The sequence below is a fragment of the Condylura cristata genome, unplaced genomic scaffold (genome assembly GCF_000260355.1).
Source record: "Condylura cristata isolate star-nosed mole 26May11 unplaced genomic scaffold, ConCri1.0 scaffold00002, whole genome shotgun sequence".
NCBI lineage: Eukaryota > Metazoa > Chordata > Mammalia > Eulipotyphla > Talpidae > Condylura > Condylura cristata.
Genome location: NW_004567103.1, coordinates 45921927 through 45946451, shown reverse-complemented (window position 1 = coordinate 45946451; position 24525 = coordinate 45921927). Strand labels below are relative to the sequence as shown.

Below are 24525 nucleotides of genomic sequence, written 5' to 3'. Positions count from 1 at the left end.
AGCTACTTTAAAACCAAACTAGGAGATAGTGCAGAATTTTCATGACAATAGATATCTAAGAGGGCTTAGATTTATACCAAAAGTACAAAAGCAACAACAATAAAGTTATTAAAAAAAAAAAAACTAAAAACTTCTATAACCAATGGGCATTATGAGTAAACACAACTAAAAGGAGAGAAAATATCTACGTATCATCTAACCAATTAGGGTTTAGTATCCAGAACCAATACACAATTCTAGTAGTTCAACAAAAAGACAAAGCTGGGTTAAAAATTGAGCAAAGACTTGAATCTATACACAAAGAAAAACAACACATTAACAGATGTTCAACCTTATTAGAATTCATTCAAGAACTGCCAATCAAAAGGACAATAAATGCTACTTTACTGGGATGATTATCATAAAAAATGGAAAGTAAAAAACGTTGCCAAGAATGTAGAGAAACAGGAACCTTCATTTACTGCTAGTAGAAATATAAAATGGTGCAGACATGAATAACAGTTTCTTTAGCAAGTTAAACATAAAACTGTCATGTGACCTTGTAATTCTACTCCTACTCAAAAGAAAACATACCCACACAAAATTTGCACATAAATGCTTACAGCAACGTTACTTATAACAGCCAAAAGTCAGAAACAGTAGACTGTTAATGAGCAGATGAATGGATAAATTGTGCATATACATACTAGGGAGTATTATTCAGACAAAAAAGAATGAAAATAATGCTACTACAACTTGAAGGCATCTCAAAAACAATGTGCTAAGTGAACACCGGGAGAAAAGTTCATATACTCTATAGTTCTTTTGGCGGCAAACACATAAAGCAAGTATTATTACTTGTTACTAGAAGATGAGAAGGGAGGAATGGGGAGTGATTATATAATTAGTATGTGTTCAGAATTAATGAAAAGTTTCAAAACTAAAGGGAGATGGTAGTTGCATTAACACTGTGAATGGACCACTAGAGAATTTTATACTTGAAACGGTTAATTGTACGTTATGTGTATTTCACCTTACTTAAAATGTTATCACTGGGGACCCTCCCTGGTGGTGCAGTGGGTTAAAGCACAACACTAGGAGGCTAAAGTCACTTCAGCACGAGTTTGATCCCCATTCTGGTGGTGATCCACCACCAGAGGTCTGGCGTGGCAGACCTCTCCTGACCTACCTGCTGCTCCCCTCAGCAGTGTACTTCGTCAGTTGGCCTGGTCTGCTCCCCACCACACCTGCACCTCTGGCCTGTACCCCAGTTCTGTATGCATAAATAAATAAACCTTTAACAAAATGTATCATTGAAAAAAAGAAACTGGGTGTGAGGGAAGGATGAAGGATGAAAACTGGTCTACCTCTAAAGAATCCAAATGTTCACATTACAGTAAAACTTGAAATAAGAACTAATGGTTTACACTGTGTTACTAAGATTGCAGAATAAAACCTCTCCTCCTAAATCAACATCCTATTCCCTGGACAGTAATCATTAATACACATAATAAAGAAGAGTTAATTAAGATAGCAGATACCATTAAGGTTGCTAATCAGCTTATTTTAAAATAAGGAGGTGTTCTAGACTACCATTATGGGCCTAATATAATTATGAGTCCTTAAATGATGTGACATGAGAAAGACCTGACAGACAACTGCTGAATGGAGGACAGGGATCAAAAACAATGACTGACTCTTCAACAGGCACCAGGAGTAACAGCATAGACGACATACTGATTTCAGCCTAGTGAGATAGATCCATCTTGAATTTGTTATCTCCAAAACTCTAAGGTAATAAATTTGTGTTCTCTCTCTTTTTCAAAGATTTATTTATTTATTCATACAGAACTGGAATACAGGCCAGAGGTGCAAGCGCAATGAGGATTCACCAAAGTAGGGAGCAGAACAGTCAGATCGACAAAGTACACTACTGAGGGGAGCAGCAGGCCGGTCAGGAGAGGTCAGCTGCGCCATGTGGATCACCTCCAGGGCGGGTATTGAAGTCATGCTGAAGTAGCTTTAGCTTCTTAGTGCTGTGCTTTAACCAACTGCGCCACTAGGGAGGGCCCAAATTTGTGTTCTTTAAACCAAATAAATTTGTGGTAATTTTTAAGAGCAGCAAAAGAAAATACAGATCTTGGTACATGGAAGCTGAATACTCCTGTAATGACCAACTAAAAATGTATAAGTGCTTTGAATTTGGCAGTGAACAAGAGGATAGAAGAATTATGAGGAGCATAATTTTTATTTATTTACTTTTTTAAAGTTTTATTTTAAAGTACAAATATCTGTGTGTGTGTGTGTGTGTGTGTGTAAGAACTGGAGTACAGGCCAAAGGTGTGGGGGAATGAAAGGATTCACGAGACACAGAGTGGGGAGCATAACAGAGAGATCGACTGAAATACACTGCTAAGAGTAGCAGCAGGCAAGGCAGGAGAAGTCTGTTGCATCATACATGGGTTAGCGCCAGGCCACAGTGGTGACAGCAGTGAGATGTAACTCTGTCACCAGGGAGGCCCTCAGGTGCATGCTCTAATAATCTCAGACTGCCAGGGAACATATTGTTAGCAGAAATATCAAAGTTAATAACTCAGTGAAGACTGAGGAGTCCCACTGCACAGTAGAGAAAAAGATACTTCTTTAGAGAACATGAAATTGTTATAAACAGATTATGAACAGTGGGACAATATGGGCAAGGGTTTCTGGTAAGGACTCAGAAGGGAATGAGGGACATTGAAAACTGGAGGAATGGGATTACTTGTTATATGGAAGAAAAGCTTAGTGAAATTGTTTCCTTTGGTTATACAAGATGCCAAACTTAACAAAAAAATAACTTGAATGCTTAATAACTTGAGATTTCCAAACAAAGCACTGGAAGCACAGATTGATTTCTTCTTCATGGTCACATTAAAATATGGGGATGGAGATTAATTAAGGAAAGAAAAGTTCAACAAAAAGGAAACAAGATATAATGGTTTAAGAAATTATTTTTCTATCCACTACTGAACTACCCCTGAAAAGAGAAACCATTATTGTCCAATAATTTACAACAATAAAGAAAAAATTTTTTTACCCTATACAGAATACAAAATACACTAAATTTAAATTTAATATTCCTCTCCCCCAAAGGTATAGCTGAATCCCTTTTGCTAATATTTCAGAAATGTCAAAAGTATTCACTTATATTAATGGTCTTTAAAGAGATTAAGTATATGATTTCTCAGCAGAAGCCAAAAAGTTGTGATAAAATTATTTGAAAAAGAACATCAAGGATGTCTAAAGGAATGAATCCTGTGTCACATATGGGAGAGTCACAAGGTTCTTAAGAATTTTACACTAATAAAATATGCCAACTGGATTTAAAAGAAGAGAGAAAATACAAAATGAATGTCCAAGCCCTTTCTCTCCCAATTCTATAAAAAAGAAACTGATAAAGCTACTCAGCCACAAATACATGCTAAGCTTCATGAAAAAGACCCAGATACCAACTCAGATACACTGTCCAGAAGGTAGAATCACAAGTCACAGGTTATTACCAGACCTTGAAAACAAAAGGTGTGTGTTAGAATGGATTTCAAAATTACTTGGAATCAGTGACTTCTTTCATTTTTTTGTTGGTTTTTTGTGTTTAACAGGAATGCCTAGAACTGTTATCCTATGCCTGCCTATACCACTCTATTTGGGTATAAATAGATATACCCAAATTTCTTTCTTGAGGTATCTCAGGGTAGATTAGACACAGTTTCTTGCATATTTGATTTGATTAAGACCTACACTGCTTCACAGCCCAAATGCCCAAAAGTAGATGACTGGATAAAAAGATGTGGTACATATATACAATGGAATATTACTCGGCAACCAAAAAAGAGAAACACATGTCTTTTGCAGCAACTTGGATGGAGCTGGAAAAGATCAGGCTTAGTGAGATAAGCCAGAAAGAGAAAGAAAAATACCGGATGGTTCCACTCATAGCAGGAGTATAATGGACCAGGCGAAAAAATAAAAAAAATAATAAACAACCATATACCAGAGACATTTTGCGGAGGTGGAGTGGAGAATGGGATAAAAAACGGGGGGTGGGGAGGGAAGTGCATGGGATTACGGTGATGGCACATGGGTGACTTAGTGATGGGAAACCTTGTGGGGATTACAATTGAGATGGAAAAAAATGTACAAAATGATGTAAAAATAAACTGTTATAAAAAATATATACTTAAAAAAAAAGTCTTACACTGCTTCAGTTGGTGAAATGTTAGTTAGGTGGTGAGTTGACAGAATAAACTGGATTGACTTGGGAACACTGGAGTATAATAATTGAATTTTTTATGTGGGAAGGATATGAATCACTGGGCATCAGACAGTGGTAAAGTACTAACTTCCCAAAGGTACCACATAATAATCCTTGGAATTTATTATATAAATGACAAAGTATATAAATGGGATTAACGTTGCTAATTGGCTGACCTTAAAATAAGGTTCTGGATACCACAGCTATGAGAATAAAGAAATTTTTACCAGAAGAAAAAAAGAAAAACACAAAAGAGACACCACTACGAGCTTCTTTAAAGAGGAATAGCACAAACAAGCCAAGAAGAAACTGGATATGCAGGTACATACTGAACCAAGAACACAACAGAGAGATACATAAACAAAAGGGACAATAAATGTATACTATATAGATCAAGGAAATTATATTTCCTGCCTGTTAGTTTTAATCACAGATCAATGCTGAATTTTATCTCATATTTTTTATTTTGGAATCTATAAGATGATTATATCTTGTTTATTTGGAAAACTACATTGATTTTTCTTATGTTAAAAGAGCATTGCATACCTAAAATTCAAACAATTTGGCCTTAATAAATGATCAATTTTTATATCAGTTGATAATACTTAAGACTCCTATCTTTGTCAGTGATTAAGACTAAACTAACGTTCTTTGAACAGACCTTGCTGAATTTGACATCAGGATTATGCTAGTCTTTAAAGTTGGATGTATTTTTGCCTTAGCTTTTCTTTTTTTCTAAACATTTTTTTAAAAGACTGGTACCACTTTGTCCTTAAGTGGTTGAGAGAATATATGTATGAAATCATTCGGACCTGGAGTAGTCTTCGATCAGATTTTAACATAATTTTTTAAACTTACTGAACTATTTGCGTTTGTTTTTTCTAGTGTCAATTTTGTTAAGCTGTATTTTGCCATAAATTAATCTACTTCACAAGAATTTCAAGTTTAGGGCACTGGTAAGATGTTGTTTTTCTTTGAATATCTGTAGCCAACATGATAGTGTAGGTACAGTCACAGTGAGGAAATACAGGCTCAAAATTAAAGCAGCTACCTAAAACTAAACTGACTCTTGCTTAAATTCCAGATCAAACGACAGAATCAAAAGTCCTAAACACTACATTAACATCTATGTTAATTTCTTGATAGAAAAATTAAGATTCATACATCCATTCTAATCCATTCTAATTATAATAGATATTCTACACACAAGGTAAAACTAGTTTCCATTAAAAAGTGATTCAAGGGCCCTCCTTGGTGGCGCAGTGATTTAAAGCACAGCACTGAGAAGCTAAAACCACTACAACATGAGTTCGATTCCCAGCCCCGGAGGTGACCCACATGGCGCGCCAGACCTCTCCTGGCCCTCCCACTGCTCCCCTGTTCTGCTTGATCTGCCTGTTCTGCTCCCCACTATCTCTGGTGAATCCTCTCACCACTCTTGCATCTCTGGCCTGTACCCCAGTTCTGTATGCATAAATAAATAAATCTTTTTTAAAAAAAAAGTGATTCAAAGTCACTAATGAACTCTGATGAAAAAATCCTCAAAAAAAAAAAAAGCTTGCCAACAGAATCTAACATTACATCAAATAGATAATACACCACAATCTAGTAGGATTCATCCCTGGAAATGGGATGGTTCAACATACAAACAAAAATAGTTCAACATAAAAAAATCAATAAATAGGGCCCTCCCTGATGACGCAGCAGGTTAAAGCACTGCACTAAGAAGCGAAAGCCACTTCCGCATGAGTTCAATTCCTGCCTGCCCCGGAGGTGATCCACATGGCGTGGGAGACCTCTCCTGACGCGCCTGCTGATCCCCTCAGCAGTGTACTTCATCTATCTGCCTGTTCTGCTCCCCACTCTGTGTATGGTGAATCCTCTCACCATCCCTGCACCTCTGGCCTGTACCCAGTTCTGTATCCATAAATAAATAAATCTTAAAAAAAAATCAATAAATGTCACCCAACACAGCAACAAAAAAACCAAGAATAACCAAAGCTCTACTGATGAAAACAGGAAAATGGAGGTATCACACTTCCAAATTTCAACCTATACTACGAAGCCATAATAATGAAAACAAGTGTGGTACTGGAACAAAGACAGACACATAGACCAATGAAACTGAAAAGAAAGTCCAGAAATAAACTCACACCCATATGGACAATTAATTTTTGACAAAGAAGCAAAGACTATGTTATGGAACAAAGACAGTTTGTTTAACAAATGATGCTGGGAAAACTGGACTAACATAAACAAAAAAATGAAACTTGACCTCACACTATGCATGAATAGCAATTCAAAATGGACAAAAGATTTGGGCATAAGACCTGAAACCATAAAATATATAAAAGAAAATGTGGTAAAACACTACAAGATGTAAATATCAACATCTTTAAAGACTCTTCAACCAGGCCCTCCCTGGTGGTGCAACAGGTTAGGATGCAGCACTGTGAGCTCACTGCAACTGCTTCAGTTTGAGTTCAATCCCTGGCCCCAGAGGTGACCACATGGTGCGGTAGACCTCTCCTGGCCCGCCGACCGCTCCCCTCAGCAGTGTAACTTCGTCAATCTGCCTTTCTGCTCCCCACACTATCTCTGGTGAATCCTCTCACTGTCCCTGAACCCCTAGCTTGTACCCCAGTTCTGTATGAATAAATAATTAAAAAAAAAAAAAAAAAAGACTTCACCCAAAGCAAGGAAAATGAAGGAAAAGATAAACACATTGGACTATATCAAACTGGATGTAGCTTCTGCATAGCAAAAGAGAGATTAACCAAGACAAAGAGGCATCCCACTGACTGGGGAAAAAAATCTTTGCACTCCATACAACAGATAAGGGACTGATCACAAAGATACACAAAGAGCTCACTCAAATCAACAAAAACAAATCAAACAACTCAGTCAAGAAATGGGCAGAAAAACTAAAAAGTACTTCTTCAGAGGACACATCAGGGGCTCCTTGGTGGCACAGGGGTTAAAGACATCACATAAACCTACTGAGAGCTATAGCCACTGTAGCACAGAGTTCCATCCCCCAGCAGCCAGAGAGCTACCCCATTTGGCACAGCAGACCTCTCCTGTCTTACCTGCTGCTCCATTCAGCAGTGTATTTCAGTACATCTGTCCTTGGTGAATTCTCTCACCTCTCCTGTATCTCTGGCCTACACCCTAGTATCTGTATGCATAATAAATAAATAAATCTTAGAAAAAAACCGGTCCAGATCAAAAAGGCCAGAAACAAAAACACAAATGTTGATGAGGATATAGGGACAAAGGCACACTTAGGTAGGAATGTAGGCTGGTCAAACCCCTATGGAAAATAGTATGAAGTTTTCTCAAAATATTAAAAGTAGATAAACTATATGATCTAGCAAGTCCTCTTCTAAGTAGCTACTTGTGGAGTACAAAACCACTAATTCCAAGTGATATAAGTGCAAATCAAAACCACAATGACAAACCACCTCACACCAGTGAGAAAGGCACATATCAAAAAAAAAAAACAAAAAACAAAAAAAAAACAAAAAAAACTAACAACAACAACAAATGTTGGCAAGAAGGCTGCGAAAAAGGAATTCTCCCTCTCCTACATTGGTGGTGGGAATGCAAACTGGTACAGACATTATAGAAGCTGTATGGAGATTCCTCAGACTACTAAAAATGGAGCCACCATACAACCCAGCATTCCACTCCTAGGGATCTACCCAAAGCACACAAAACAATCACTCAAAAAGATACATGCACCCCTATGTTTATCACAGCACTGCTTAAAATAAGTCGATCTTGGAAACAACCCAAATGTCCAAGACTAGATGACTGGATCAAGATATACATATACACAATGGAATAAAATTCACCAATCAAAAGAAGATAAACTCATACCCTTCACAGCAACATGGATGGAGCTGGAAGGGATTATGCTCAGTGCAATAAGTCAGAAGGAAAAAGAAAAATATCGAATGATTTCATTTATAGGATGAATTTAAGAGAACCGAATAAGATGGGGGAAAGTGCATTGTTATTACAACACAAAACACGACAAAATAAAAAAACAGAGAGATCTTATAGGGGAGGGAGACAAGAGAGGGAACAGAAAGAGGGAGGAATGTGGGGAGCTATGGTGATAACAGGAGGGGGTGGGGATAGTAAACACTTATAAATTTAACAATAATATAGATTTATAAAAAGTTTTTCGGAAGACAGTACTGAGTAGAACTGCTAAAATCAAGCTATTATTTATGAATCAAAGTGAATCTGTGGGTTTTTTCCTGCTTACTTACACCTGCATTTATATTAGGATACAATCAAACTGTTACACATTATGAATTTATTCCAGGAACACATACCAGTGTCACTTAAAGGTTAGTTCTATGTCAGTATAAGTGATAAAATATATGGTAATGAGTGTTAAACTATGGTTAGAGTTTCACATTAGAAGACAAGCAAAAGACCAGTGAACCAAAGAAAAAAAGAAAGTTTGAGAATGAAAATATGAAACTCAATCAAATGCTTATGTATTACAATTTAGTATGGTCAGTTCTCTGTGTCTCTGGGTTCTATGCATAAATTTAACAAATACTGGATTGAAAATACATCCCAGATAGTTAAGGTCTACGATAATTACTTATAATAAAAACATAAAGACTTCTCTCATCATCATTTCCTAAACAATGCAATAGATTACTTACATAGCATTTGCATTGTATTAGGTGGTGTAAGTTAGCTAGAGATCATTTAAGTTATACGGGAGAATGTGCACAGGTCATACAGAAATACTACACCATTTTACATGAAGGACTTGAACATCTATAGATTTTGGTATCAAGTAGGACATGGAACCAATCTCCCTTGGATACCAAGGGAAGACTGTATTTACTGAATTCATGCTATGCTAAATAATGGAAATACAGAGATAAAAGTGATATAAATGCTACAACACAGACTGCCACATACAAAATGTTATGAACATTTTAGGGGAAATAGGTAGAAACTGAGAATCAAAAATAAAGTCAGAAGATTTTCCTCTTGAGATTGGTGTTGGAGTCGAGCCTTAAAGGATGAATGGGAAATGAGACAGGTAAAGAGACAAGGAACAAAATGAACCAAGCTTCTGCCAAATAAACAAGAAAATAAAATCCATTTATACAACTAACAAAAGCCTGAGGTAGGACATTAGGGTACATGGTAGAGAAAGAAGCTAAAGCGAGAAATAAGAAGGACTACAAAGGATCTCCATGAATGAACTTTATCATGAAAGCCAATGAAGGAGTTTACACATGACAGTGGCATGATAAGATATATAAGAAAATGTAATTTAAGTTTATTTTTAAAAAGAGATGAGAACCCATACATAGCTAATGACAATGAAGATGGACAGATACAAAAATGTTATAGAAACAGATAGGGGATGGCACCTTCCCGGTGGCATGACAGTTAAAGTGTACTGCTATCAAGCTGTCATTAACCATTGCAGCACTGAATTTGATCCCTAGAAGGTGACCCACATGGTACAGAACTCTCCTGTCCTATCCACTGCTTTCCTTAGCAGTATATTTCAGTCAGTATCTATTCTGTTCCCCACCCCATCTCTGGTGAATCCTCTCATCCTCCCCCTGCACCTCTGGTCTGTACCTCAGTTCTTGTATCCATAAATAAATAAATCTTAAAAAAAAAAAGATACGGAGAAGTAGGAAAGAAGAACAACATCTAAGATGGTTCCAAGGTTATTAACCACGTGGAGTCAGAGGGGCACTATGGTGATACCCTAGAAGTAATTATAATTAACTCTTCTTTCAGGGTCAAGCAAAAGCTTTTAGGAAGAAGAAATATCTAGAAAATCTGCCTGTTCTGCACTCCACTCTGTCTCTGATGAAGCATCTCACCCACCCCTCTATGTACTCCCCACATCTCTGGCCTGTACCCCAGTTCTTGTATGCATAAATAAGTCTTTTAAAAAAAAGATGAACTAAAATTAAGACAAATGTTTGGAGTTTGGAAGTGAAGGGGGAAGTTCTAGTCAAAGGTAAAGATGAGGTTGGTGAGGTCATAAGGACCCAGATAAAAAGTTGTTTTATAAGCCATGCCTTATTAAGACTATGTAAGTCTTTTGTTTGTTTGTTTCTAAAGATTTATCTATTCATACAGAATTGGGGTATAGGACAGAGATGCGGAGGGTGAGAGGATTCACCAGGGACAGAGTGGGGAGCAGAACAGGCAGATCGACGAAGTACACTGCTGAGGGGAGCAGCGGGCGGATCAGGAGAGGTCTGCCTCGCCATGTGGACTCCTCCGGAGCAGTCAGGAATCGAACTCATGCAGAAGTGGCTTTAGATTCTCAGTGCAGTGCTTTAACCCGCTGCGCCACCAGGGAGGGCCCAAGTCTATGTAAGTCTTAAAACAATTGGATATAGTATCATTTAAGCAACAGTGAGCTACTTTAGGATTATAAAGAAAAGAAGAGAATGAAAAAATACCACTTTCATTTAATAAAAAATTACTCTGAATTCAGATGAATATGAACTGAAGAACTGGACCAAAATTGAAGTTGGGAGTAGAGATAGAGAAAATAACCCAACTAAAGAGAGAGTAGTAACTTGAGCTATGGATTTGGCAATAAGTGAACATATTTGAGATTTGAGAATTGGTCACTGCAGGGGTCATACTTGCTTCTGTGAAAAAATAATCAAACTTGCTTACCCCTTCACCCATTTTATTAAGCAACAAATTTAATGATTTCTAAGAAAAAGATGTTATATTTTGCTGTTAATAAAGTACTAGAGATAGATGCTTTAATTCCAGTTTACAACAGCTCCTCAAAATTAAGAAAGACTTAAGAAGGAAGTAGAACTGATATGAACTCTGAAGATAAAGATTATCACCACCTATTTAAAAGGAAAGTAGTAGAGCCTTAAAAGGAAAGTAGTAGAGCCTCAATGGTGGTGCAGGGAAAGTCTTAGGGGTATCAGGCTACTGCCAGCCACTGCAGCATGAGTTCAAACCCCGCCAGGGAGCTGACCCACATGGTGTGGCAGACCTCTTCTGACTCATCTACTGCTCCCGTCAGCAGTGTATTTCAGTGAGTCCACCTGTTGTGCTCCCCACTCTATTTCTGGTGAATCCTTTCCTCCCGTGTACCCATGGCCTACATCCTAATTCTTCTACACAATGAAAATAAATAAATCTTTTTAAAAAAATAAAGGAAAGTAGTAAACATGGATAAAAAAATATTAAGGGTGACAATCAGAATTCTGGCATATGGAACTTGAGAATGGTAGCAGTGTTTACTAATACAGAGAATATAAGAAAGGCAGTAGCGTTTTTGCATGTCTGAAGTGGGGGAGAGAATGAATGGGAAATGTAAGTTTTTGTGTTCTTCAATAAATACAGTTCTGAACAGGTTGCATTGGAAGTTCTGGGAAGGCATTCAAGGATGAATATCAAGAAAACAACAATATGACATTCAAGACTAAGACACAAATATTTGATACTAATCAGAGAAAAGTGGGCTGGAGATAAAAATTTGGATACTATTACTAACTCTGAAAGTAGCTCAAGGGGAACATATGGAATAAGATGGTGGCCTAGGAGAGATACCTAAAATACAACTAATTTTTACAAATTGGTAGAGTAAATGTTCACAGAAGGGACTGAGAAGATGTAGCCAAGTAAGCTAAAATGAAAATTAGGACAACAAAGTATCATAAAACTAAGGTAAGAGTCTTTTTGGGGGGCGGGGAGGGTAGAGAAGAAAAAGAACTCAACAATATCGGTGCTGCCAAGTGAAAATCTAAAATGTGTATCTATGGCATTTCACAACAATTCCTTAAAAGAACAATTTCTGTTAAGGAAAGAGAATATACGGTAAGGCAGAAAAAGCTGCAGACACATGCAGGTCTTTAAAGACACCTAGTTACGGGCCCTCCCTGGTGGCGCAGCGGGTTAAAGCACAGCACTGAGAATCTGAAGCCACTTCGGCATGAGTTCGATTCCCGCCTGCCTCCTGCCCCAGAGGAGACCACATGGCGAGCCAGACCTCTCCTGACCCGCCCACTGCTTCCCTCAGCAGTGTACTTTGTCGATCTGCCTGTTTTGCTCCCCACTCTGTCTCTGGTGAAGCCTCTCACCGCCCCTGAGTCTCTGGCCTGTATCCCAGTTCTGTATGCACAAATAAATAAATAAATCTTTAAAAAAAAAAATTCACTTTATAAAGACACCTAGTTACAAAGATGACACAGAATACGGACCACAGGGATTTATAACTGAGGGAGAATTATTCCTTTTGTTTACTTTCTAAAAAGAAGGAATTTGTAAAGAGAAAAACATTGTAAGGTATTAGATAAAGGGAGCATCAATAAGAGATTCCTGCTGTAGCATGAATGGGATTCAAAGCATAAAATAAAACATTAGAAAAAGCATACATTCATTCTATGTATATGTATGTATGTATTTTCTACTTACAAAAACATAGGTTCTAGAACAAAAAAAAAATCTTGTTTAGATGTACATTAAAATTTTAACAATGGTATTCTCTGTAGAATGAGATCAATGGGATTGTGTTTTTTTTTTTATTATGCTCTTTCCATATTCCAAGTAAGTGTCAAACTATTTTTATAATGTCTGTATTACAAAGATTAACTTATCATTAGTGAAGAAAACTTAGAAAACAGAACAGCAGAAAAGAGGAAAGCAATACCTGTATCCTACTGTTTTCCTGTATAGGCTGAGAAGATGTGTCGTTACATTTTAACATTTTATCAGGAAAAAAAATTAATATGAACACTGAAATGGAGCAACCAAGAACTAGTAATTATCATTCACAAATGAATGGATTTCATCTCCTCTTAGGTACCTAAGTCTCAACTTAAAAAGATTAATTCATATATCGCCAATTTAGAAGGCAGAAATACTTGAGGCTTATTGTTAATGTAGAGATCAATTTTTAATAATGCCTTCCTTCCTGGCCGTAACTATTTTTACTATTTATGTATTAATTTAACTACAAAAAACATTCGTTACTAACATCCATACCCATTGGTAACAACTTAAAAAAGGAAAATTGAAAGTGGAAGCTTACAATTGTGGTAAATTTGGTCTAACAAAGGGATCATTTTCTGCTCCGTTGACTGCTTTGTTTTTCCTTTGTTTTGGTTCAGAATTGGTAGAGGGTGCCTGAGAATTATTAGCTGTGGGAGGTTTGCGTTTTGCTAGAAGTTTCCTTTGTCTTTCAATGTCTTCCCTTTGCTGATTCACCCATTCCTGTTGCCTATATAAAAATAAAATTTAAAAACCATATTAACCTTTGATTGTTTTATAATTGAAACAGGAAAAGAGATTAATAAACATGAAAAATCATATAATAAAACCACAAATTATAACCTAAGGGTTCCAATCTTGTGAATCAATTAATACTTGTCCAGGTATCATTTTGAACATTCATTTCAATGAGGTCATCCCTAAATCTCCTGGACTAGGGAAAGATGTGTTGCTATGTTATCATTAATAGTTCCTCAACTCCTTTTAAATAATGTCATTCCTGTATCTGGTAAGACTACATTAATCCATGTGAACAGAGATTCTAATTATTTGCTATCCTTTTGGTTCCCAGCACACTGGAATATTAAGTATTCAGTAAATAGTTGCTGAAATAAATAAGCTATGGAAAGGGAAAAAAATGAACAAATTAGATTTTAAACATGTATTTCATACTTAACGCTTGCAGTAACAGCTTATAAAATATAAACATGAAGCTAATTAGTGTTTTCTAAACTATCTCTGTTAAAAGAAATTTTGAGAATGGTCAAATGATATTTTCAAATAAAACAACAACTGATCTTAATATAAGACATTTAGGAAGAAAAAAAGAGATACTGATAAAGAAAAAGCAAGAAAAACTAACATGACTTTAGAAAAGGGCAATTAAAAGAAGTAAAATTACTAGTGTCTCTCATTCAAGAATACAAAGGTTACTAATTCTAAAAATTAATAGCTATGAGAACTATAAGGGGAAACTTTTAGCAATTTAACCAGAGCATTAAGTAATTAACAGTTCCGAACCTTTAAAAATCATCGCATCCTAACTTATACCTTAAGCTTGTTGTACTAGTAACTATGTTCCCTACTAGGTTACCTCACTCATGCTACAAAATAGTTTAAATACTAGAATTATGATACTTAGATTTAGAACATTTTAGGTTAAATGTTTTTAATTCTTGCTCCCCCATGCCCATGTAAGCCAGAATGATAGAACGTCTACCTTGAATGATGAAAAACTGGCTTTATACACATTTGTTTTTGCCATAACTAGCTAGAAGTAGTAGAACAAGGAGGGAATGAAGCAATCAAGATTCACTTAGGAGCATAGTAAAAGAACAGAGAAAAACCTCAAGAATAGTAAAGCCAGAACAAAACTTAATCCAGTTTTCACTTGAATTGGGGAAGATTTCAACTTATTACAAAAATCAACTTTCAAAACTAGATGAGAGTACTAGTGAGATGTTATAAATGAAAACAACGACAACCTTAATGATTAAATTCTAATGGAACAGTAAAAAATATAAGCCGGAATGGAAAGATAGCTAATACCTGATTATTCAGAAATCAATAACCATAAAATACTACATATATTTCTTTTCTCATTCTTCAACTGTTCTGATTTATTATCATTGATATGCAGCTTCATATATATTAATAAATAGACTGACATAAAATACATCTACGTAACACAAGGAAGGCACTCAATAAATATGTATTAATGAAAAGCAGAAAGTAGATTTCCAGTTTATTATAAAATGATGTTAACTCAAAACAGCCAAAGGGAAGAGATGCAAGTGGCAAGGTACATTAAAAGGTCGCACACCTTTCATATCCCTTCTAGATGCGCCACTCTTCCCAAGTTTCCACATGTTCACCAACCTGGAAATTCCAATTTTGCTCTTTTGACAGTTCAACGGAGATATCTTAACTACTGGGAGAGTTTATATTTTTAGGTTCTATTATTCAATCACTATTCTTATTCATTCTCAGGACAATTGTAGGTATGTGTTGGCAGAGATTCTTGTTTATATTACAGTCAAAAATGTTTCTAGTTAAGGGTATCTCCTATTCTGTACTTTGTCAATAATTTATATCAATTCTAACACCTTTCATTTGGATATCTGCCTATCTGAACTGTCAATATTATTGAACTGTAAATATTATTTCCATATTCTGAGTTTTCTTTTCTAAAACTGAAGTCTTACCACACTATACAGAAACCATTAACAGCTTGTCACCATAGAAATTAAAACCCTAATTCTTGGTATCTCAAGGACACTGTACTTTGTGATGGCATACTTAACATTTAGCACAGCTATACTGAAAAAACGTTGAATAAATCAAATGAGATATAAAGTAAGTCATTCCCTGGTAAGTAACCTTGTACCAGCATTCACAAACAACGCTTATGGCATGCTATGTCAAAGTTTTGCCTTCAATTTCTCTAACTGGGTTGACACTTAGTGAAGATGAGATTTTCAGGTTTTTTTTTTTTCTTTAAAAAAAAAAAAAAGGGGAAGCACCTAAAGGAGTCAAATTAGTCTTACCAACACATCTGAACTCAGGAAAAAATGGTAATAATGATTTGTTTTAAAATTTACCTCAGAAATGTTTAAAGTCACATGTTCAGTTCAACTGATTTATGAGCCAATGTATCTAAGGCAGAAGAGAAAAAATTCCTGTTTTGTTTTTTTTTTCTCTCTGAAGGAATACAGAGAGCAGACAAGTGATAAATATTAAAACCGAAATAAGGATTGGAGAAGTGGGAGGAGGGGGGATTAAGGGAAATCCTAGGCTATATAGTTATAATCTTGCAAAGAAAATTAAGTTTTCAACAAATTTCTTATCAAGGTAGATTAGCTTATATTTTGGAAATTATATATTTTGAGTAATACACCACATTATATAAATGCTAACAAATCATTAAGTCCACTAACACTAAAATTGCAATTGCTCTGTTCTGTGCTCCTTTCAAAGCACTAAATTCTAAGATTCCAAAGAGATATAAGAGGTAGAATTCAAAATCTACAATCTTAGAAGGCAATGAAAACCCAAAGGCATACTAAATTTTTTTTAAATGTAAGAATGACTAACTTCACAAGATTCTGAAATGCAAAACCATCTGTCCATTGTTCAGTAAATGAAGCACCATGTCTAACTGTTGTGAAGTGCCCAAGGCGTAATCTGTCTTGCATACTCTTCTCTCTGCTTGACAGTTTTTCTTGCGTACTCTGAAAAGAGGAAAAAAATCTTCACTTAATTTATCCAATTAAAATTTAAAAACATACAAGCAAAGGGGCTAGTGGAAAGAAAAGGAAGAATTACTGAACTTTAAACTTACCTTTTCAATGAGCAGTTTTTTGCTCATTGATATGCATTTATTTAATCGTTCTTTATATTTTTCAAGTAATTTTTGTTGTTCATCTATTTGTCGTCTGAGATCACAGTTAGCCTACAACATAAAGAAAAAATGAGAAATGTCTAGGATTTTTGTATATGAGACACTGAAGAAACACATTTTAAATGTTTTGAGTAAATTACATAGAGAAAGAATTAGTAAGATTAAGTTCAGTATTAACACTTTTTATTTTAAACAACTACTGCTTAACTAGTTCAGTTAATGCTGCTTACTTGTGTAGTGGAAAGTACATGAAATTTATATCCACATTTCAAGTTTTAAAATTCAAACAATGAGGTATAAAAGCTGGAGAAATTATTTAAATTAAGTCAATGTTCTTTTTTCTAAAATAGAAGCAATGCCATTTACTCAGTTAAAAAATAATTGAGGGCCCTCCCTAGTGGCACAATGGGTTAGGATGCAGCACTGCAAGCTAGCCACAGCAGATCTCCCCAGTCTCACCCAGTGCTCCCCTCAGCAGTATACTTCATCAATCTGCCTACTCTGCTCCCCACTCTGTCTCTGGTGAATCCTCTCACCCCCTGTACCTCTGGCCTGTACCCCAGTTCTATATGCATAAATAAATAAATAATTGAAATATATATAAAAAAAGCGAACACTTAAAAATAAATGAATTCTCCTCCATCTTTTATAATTGAAAAATATTTTTCCCCATAAACTTATGGATGACACTGTAGTTACCAATTCACTATCTTCACCATCTTTCTGGCAACAAGACACCAATTTTGTTAATTTTGTTGTCAGTCATGTGCACAGAGAAGGGGGCTCTCTGAGCTAAGCTAATGAAAATAGTTTAGAATAGCAACAAGCGAATAATAATAACCTGGAGGGCTTTTTGAACACAGACTGCTGAGATCCCCCACCCAGAGTTTCTAAGTCACTAGGCTCTGGGATAGGGACTAAAATTTAATTGTAACAAGTTCTCCAATAATCCTATGGTTCTGGTCTAGGGATTGCACTCTGAGAAGCATAGGCATAGGCCAAACTAAGCCAAAAGATAGTGGCATAATAAAGTGAAAATGCTAGGATAAAGTGTCAATCTAAAATTATGTATCAAAGAAAACTTCCTTAAAAAAAGAAACAAGGGTGAAATAAAGATACTTTCAGAGAAACACAAGTGCAATTTAAGCACACACAGATGCTTATTAGGGGCAAGTCAAATAAAACCCCACCAAATTATGTCTGTGTATAAAATTTGAAAACCATTGCAAAATTTCTCTAAGACCACAATGGGTAAAAAACGAGAGGATGTTTGTTCAACCACATTATTAAGATTTAATATGGAGCTACAGTAATTATTATCATTCAGCTCTATTTTCTCCTCCATTAAAAACTAAGAATTAGGGCACTCCCTGGTGGCACAATGGGTTGGGATGCAACATTGCAAGCGGCCACAGCTGCTTCAGTGCGAGTTTGATCCCTGGCCTGGATGACCCACATGGCACAGCAGTCTTGCCTGCTGTCTTGCCCACTGCCCCTCTTAGCAGTATACTTTATTGATCTGCCTATCCTGCTCCCCACTCTGTCTCTGGGGAAGCCACTTACTACCCCTGCACCTCTGGCCTGTATCCCAATTAAAAAAAGTTTCCCCTTGCAGTTAAGGATGGTTAATGCAATGCAAACATGAAGTTGTTCAAAGCTACACATACTTGTACTATCTGTTAATCCCTTTCTCTTCCTGTTCTCTATTAATGGACATAGGCATTAGTAATGAAGCTATAATAAATATTTTCACCTTGAATATGATCTTCAAGATGGAAATCATACACTAAAGATGAAGTAGGAGAAAAACCAAAGGAGCCAAGATCCCAAGTAAAAGACCATGTGAAGCCATTATATGTGGGCTGTCCACTTCTGTTCTTTTCTCCAAAAAAAACTGTGTCTCCAGATTTAAAGTATTCTTTACTTTTTCTGCTAATAGCCAAAGGCAATTGCTAAATGATAAAGATGCTGTGGTAGCAGTGTAACACATGCACAGTACATGAAACATAGTAGAGAACAAAGAGATAGATTCATTTGTTTGCAGAAACTAATAAACTAATAACTTGGTTGAGACGGTGATAAAAAGTGAATTTTTAAATAGGTCAGATAACTGGCTATCTATATAGAAATAAAACTAAAAATAAAGCCTGATTTAACACCACAATAAATTCCAATAGATAAACTTGAATTGAAAAGCAAGATTATAAAACTTCTGAAATAAAATATAAATATCTCTTTGACCTAGAGATAAAAAGCATTATTTTGGTAAGATCTGAACAATGATTTGGTATAAACAAAACAGAATAGACAAAATAAGATGTTTAATCATATAAAAAGTTTTAAGTGCAATTAATCATCAAAAGAGAGCCTGATGAAACAAACTTACTTGGAGAAAATCAAAATATGTGTGGAACAAAAAACTGACATCAATTAGAAAAAGGACAGTAACTCAGTAAGAAAAATGAACAAATGCCATGACCAGTTATTTCACAGGAGAAAAAAAAAATGGTTAACTTTAAAATAGTCATTTGAAACACTTTAAAATATTTTGAATAAAAATTCAAAAAAATGAACAGTGAACGCATAAAAGACACCAACCAACCATGTTATAGCCATTAACTTGGATAAAAATCATTTTTTAAAAACCTGACTATTACAAGTCTAGACAAGGATAATAAGTAACAAAGATGATTTCTGGCCCACTGCTGCTCAAAAGTAAAGTGATTCAACCACTTTGGTCGACCTTAGGCCATATAAAGTAAAATTAAAGTATTAGCCCTGTATTCTGGCCATGTCTTTACTAAACATATACTGTAGAGAAATTCTTCCATATTTTCCCTAAAAGACATGCACAACAATGTTCTTAATGTTGTTCAATGTTCTGAACTGTTAGCTTTAGCACAAAACATAAGCAAAATGGTCACTAAAAACAGAAAAGATAAATTATGGTACATAGAATATGTAGCACTTTACTGTGGAGCAAAGTCTTACAATATATAGCATGAAAATGAAATAAGTACACTACATGATATTCCTGCATATAATGTTCAGTGGAAACAAGCAGGACACAATCTAATTTTACAATACAATCTAATTTTGTTTACATAAAGTCCAAAAACAAACTGAAACGTTAAGAACTGATATACATAGGTAATTAAAAAAAAATAAACACAAAAGTGTGACAAATACAAAACTTAAGAATAGTGCTTAGTAGTTAAAGTACAGGGAAGGAATAGAATGGGATCATAAAGTGTAATTATGATAGGATTACAGGTGTTGGTTTTACTGAGTTTTCATACCAATGGTTTGCAAAACTATGTTAGAATCATTTGGGGGAGTATTCAACACTACTAATGCCCATGTCTTATGATTTATCAACTTTATCAGAAGCTTTCAGGGTGGCAGTTTGTGAAGTGCAACTCACCCTCTGATGAGTCTAGTGAGCAATGAAGTGCTGAGAACCACTGCTATACACCTCACTCACATTGTAAGTATACTTGTTGATGTTTTTAAAATAAAGTTTCTGCTAAAAATCTCATAGGATTGCAGAGATACGACAAAAATCAAATTTAAAGCTAACATAAAATTGATATGATAGTTGACAAATAAATAAGATTTTATAAATGTCCTTCTATTTTCCAGTTGTTTCTCATTTGACAGTTAAAGAACTAAGAAAAAAAACTCTCACTTTACTGCTTATGTTTGAAATCATGCATACCTTTTAGTATCAGGAAAAGTTATTTTCCTCAATACAGATTTTCATCCTAAACTGCAGGTTCTCAACTTATTTGCCAAAATTAATTTAGTCATTTTTCCCATCCATGATGTATTTACTTACCCTGAGCAAGTCATCTATGCGACCCTCTTTCTTTTCTAGATCCTGGTTTTTATTACTTTCTAAGGCTGCTAATTTCAGCATTGTAAGATCAGTCTAAATGAAAGAAAGTTACTTTATTAGCCCCATTATACATACTCCTGTATACAAATATAAAACTAGAATTTATTGATTCTAAAAAGCAAATAAAGTATGAGTTTGTATGTGTATGTAAAGAGTATCCCCCAAAATCTTAGTGCAACTTTAAATTTTAATGACTTACAGAAGTACAAATGCTACAAATTTACAAAAACATTTAAAGGTTAATTTTTCAGATTATTGATAAAATATTGAATTATTTCCTAGTATTATTTAATATTAAATAATAAAAAAATATCCATTAAAATATAACCATGGCTCTGCACTGTCAACTGTCACTGATTTTTGAGCATAACAAACTTTTCATGAGCTGTTTGGTGATCACCCAAAGATATTTTGATGTGCATAACAATTAGGACATGAACGGACCAAAAAAAATAAAGTCTAATGGAAATATACCAAGCAACTGAGGTAGCCAGGCAGAAAGATCTACTCTCCTGATGCCTAGGATAAGACCGTGCCATCAAAAGCTCTTACACATTAAAAGTTAAAATGAAAAGTTAGTACTCAAAACTGATAAAGTGAAAGTAGTATGAAAGACACCTGGATTGATTCAATTTTCAAATGATTTTTTATGTATGTAAGACATAAATTAACACAAAGACCCCTAAATTAACTGCTCTGATGTGTACTTATAACATCTTTATGAAGACAATGATTTTGGGTGTTAAGTTCAAAAGGTCAGAATTGATATATTTTAGCTTGCTAACACATCTATATATGCAACCAGTGTGTAACAAAAAACAAGCTGATAGTAAACTGGTTGTTTCAAATTCTCACCCCAACAAACATTTGTTGTTTTAATAAACTTTGTTGATGTTGAATTTTACCTTATGACTATGCCTGCTGAAAACAAGAGTAGAGATTTGTTTGTACATAGTTGGTCACTGCTTTGTTAGAAGTAATACAAAGAATAATGTACCTGAGAAATTTTAAAGGATAACTGCTTTGGTTGTAAAATAGGGTGGTCCCCAAAAGCTAATACAGTAGGAGAAGGGCTATTCGGTCGAACCTTGAAAAAAGAAAAGAAAGAAAATTTTTTATTAGCAAAGGAAAAAAGGTTTCTGCTTAATGACTAACATTTCTTAGGCTTATATCAGGATAAAATATGAGCTTAAACATGGTTAACTAGAATTCCAATCACCATTCATTCAACAAGCATTCACTGAGTACTCCCTTACGTAAGGCCTAATGAGAGCCCAATATATTTTTTTCTGCCCTCCAAGAGTATACATATTAGTCCCATAAAAGAAAATTTAACACTTTCAATGTATTAGAAAAGGCCAAATACATTTTGAAACAAAAACATATAAATAAAAACAAATTATAATAAGACTTCCCTGATGGTGCAGAGGGGAGGTTAAAAAGTCAGGCTATTAAGCTACTTTGAGCCACTACAGCTTGAGTTCGATCGCCAGTCAGCCAGGGAGCTGACCCACATGGTACAGATCTCTTCTGTCTCAGCCACTGCTCCTCTCATCAGCAGTATATTTTAGTAGATCCACCTCTTCTGTTCCTCACTCTGTCTCTGGTGAATTCTCTCACCCTCCCACAAACCTCTGGCCTGCACCCCAATTCTTTTAAGTATAAATAAATAAGTCTTAAAAACAAAAACAAATTATAATAGGTCAAAAAAAGAAAACCTGAAAATATCTTCTTAATAATGAACACTTAATACTAGGGATACTCTTATGTAGTGTAGTTATCAATTTATTGGTGAATTTCATGGTGTATTCAGTCACTGTTTTTAAAACATATTCATTGAATGTAGAGGATTATATCATGGTTATCACCACAACTCTTAAACATTATTGTTCAAGCAATCTTAAGCTTTACTTTTTATACAGCAATATAATATGCCCAAAGTTACAAGTACAATACAACACGTCTATAGACAAGGACTATAAGGAACACTGGAAGCAAGTCAGGGTACTTGAATAAATATCCTGCTTTAACAATATTTATCTTTAAATTACTGAGTTTCATTATATATTTTTTGATTAGTGATCAATTTTTACATATGTAAAGAATAAATGAAATCCAGTAATTAAAAAAATGCATATAAAACTGTATCTTGAAACATAAGACACAAACCAAGAAACTGAAAGGTAATATTTAGGTCCAAGATCTTTCTCTAATGCTGAACTAAATGATCTTAGGCTGATGGCTACCTACTTCTTTCATAAGGATTCTCGGAAAAAAATTACCATTTTTAGTGATTAAGCAATTTAATTGGCAAAAAAAGATTAAGTCAGTAACTGAATGTGAAACGATACAGAGTATTCATGTTAGTCTCAGGCTCATTAGCATTCTTTCACAGAATTAGTTCTGGACATAATGGACAATCTTCAAGTTAGGAATTGCTTTTAGAATTAAAGTTCTAATAATAGTGTCCAATCAAATTAAATCTATGAACATCAGATCAGATTAAAAAGGATTCAACTCAGCTCACAGAATTTTTTTAAAAAGACAAAAACATAGAGAAGCTCTCAATAAAATAAAGTATAAAAGTTATTCAATATACATAGTCCTATCTATGACTACCCAAGAAAAAACTTACAGATGAAGGAGTGGAATGTGAATGCGAATTCTGAGGAGAACGGATTGCAGCAGGTATGCCTCTTACTGGGCTTGAGCCATTCCCACCCTGGTACTAAGGAAAAAAGGAAAATCACCATTTATTAAAACAAGTTTAAACTGATGTTATTTAGAGATGGTATTAAGAATTTAAATGTACTTTATTCTAAATTAAATCTTATATTCATTTAAACTGATTTGAGAAAAAAATGAAAAACTAAGGCCAGGTATAGTAAAGTCTCCAAAAATGTTAAGTTTATATGTAGATGCAAATGTTTGTTAAAACAAAATCTTCACTCTCAAGATTTGTCAAATACCTAGAGTTTCATGGCTCTAAGAGAATTGTATGCTGACAAGTATGACAGCATGACTTAGCTGCATATAATGAGAAGTCACATAAGCTATTTCTTAAATATTTTTCTTATTTCTCATGTTTATGTATGGAAATGGGAGGAGAAAATAACCTGATGGTCCCAGTTTCCTCAGGGTAGTAGGCATGAACAGTAGAGAGGGGGACTTCCTAGTGTGTTCATTAAACAACTTCCTACAACCTAGGAACTTTGTCTAATTATTTCTATCTATAGTGCCAGGAATACAATACATTTGTTTATCTGAGCTGTTCCCTTTGGCAAAGATTCTTAATGACATTAACACTGATACACAGACCTCAACTAACAAGCATTAGATATCTTATGGCCAGTAACAGTTTTCCCTTAGATTTGGTAAGCCCAATAAACAAAATAATGGAGGGTAAAAAAAAAAAAATTCAAATGTAGCCTTCCTCTAAGAAACAAATGCTGCTCTATCAATATATTTTCAACAACGTATTTTTCAACATGAGTAGGTTATGTTTATTTAGTAATCATATTAATGTTTGTTAAACTAAAACTGGTGGTCATAAGTGTTTCTGTGTAGAAGAAACATTCCAGATTCAGCAAAATTCTAAATTTAGTACTGTTTATTATTTCCAAGAACTCACAGATTCATATTTTTACCACTATTTAAGCTCCATCCATGAAGCTCAACTGTCTTTGTCATGTAACAAAGCCTATAATGATAGTAAACAGAATTCTGAACTAAAGGTTATTAGACTATAAGTTATGCTCTTTGCTCTTCCCTTTAGAATTTACTTGTAAGTAGGTTACTTTATATTTCCTGTTGTCAGTTACTCATATAAAACAGGAATATTAATAGTTTGCCTCTCCTTGGCTATTATAAGCAAATAAATAGGAAAGTACTCTGAAAACTACAAACTGTCAAACTAATGTAAAG

At 34.9% G+C, this 24525-nt stretch overlaps 1 protein-coding gene across 2 annotated transcripts in view; it reads right to left on the bottom strand.

Annotated features, from left to right (window-relative positions):
• The window catches only part of TLK1 (tousled-like kinase 1), a 109522-nt gene that overhangs the window by 31389 nt on the left and 53608 nt on the right, over positions 1–24525 (bottom strand). For both annotated transcript variants that reach the window (XM_004674554.2, XM_012727976.1), the window contains 6 exons: positions 23237–23329; positions 21599–21688; positions 20542–20634; positions 16644–16754; positions 16397–16533; positions 13344–13532 (listed from right to left, as the gene is read on the bottom strand). In XM_004674554.2, the coding sequence (XP_004674611.1) occupies positions 13344–13532; positions 16397–16533; positions 16644–16754; positions 20542–20634; positions 21599–21688; positions 23237–23329 (713 nt within the window). The remainder of the gene's footprint in view (positions 1–13343; positions 13533–16396; positions 16534–16643; positions 16755–20541; positions 20635–21598; positions 21689–23236; positions 23330–24525) is intronic.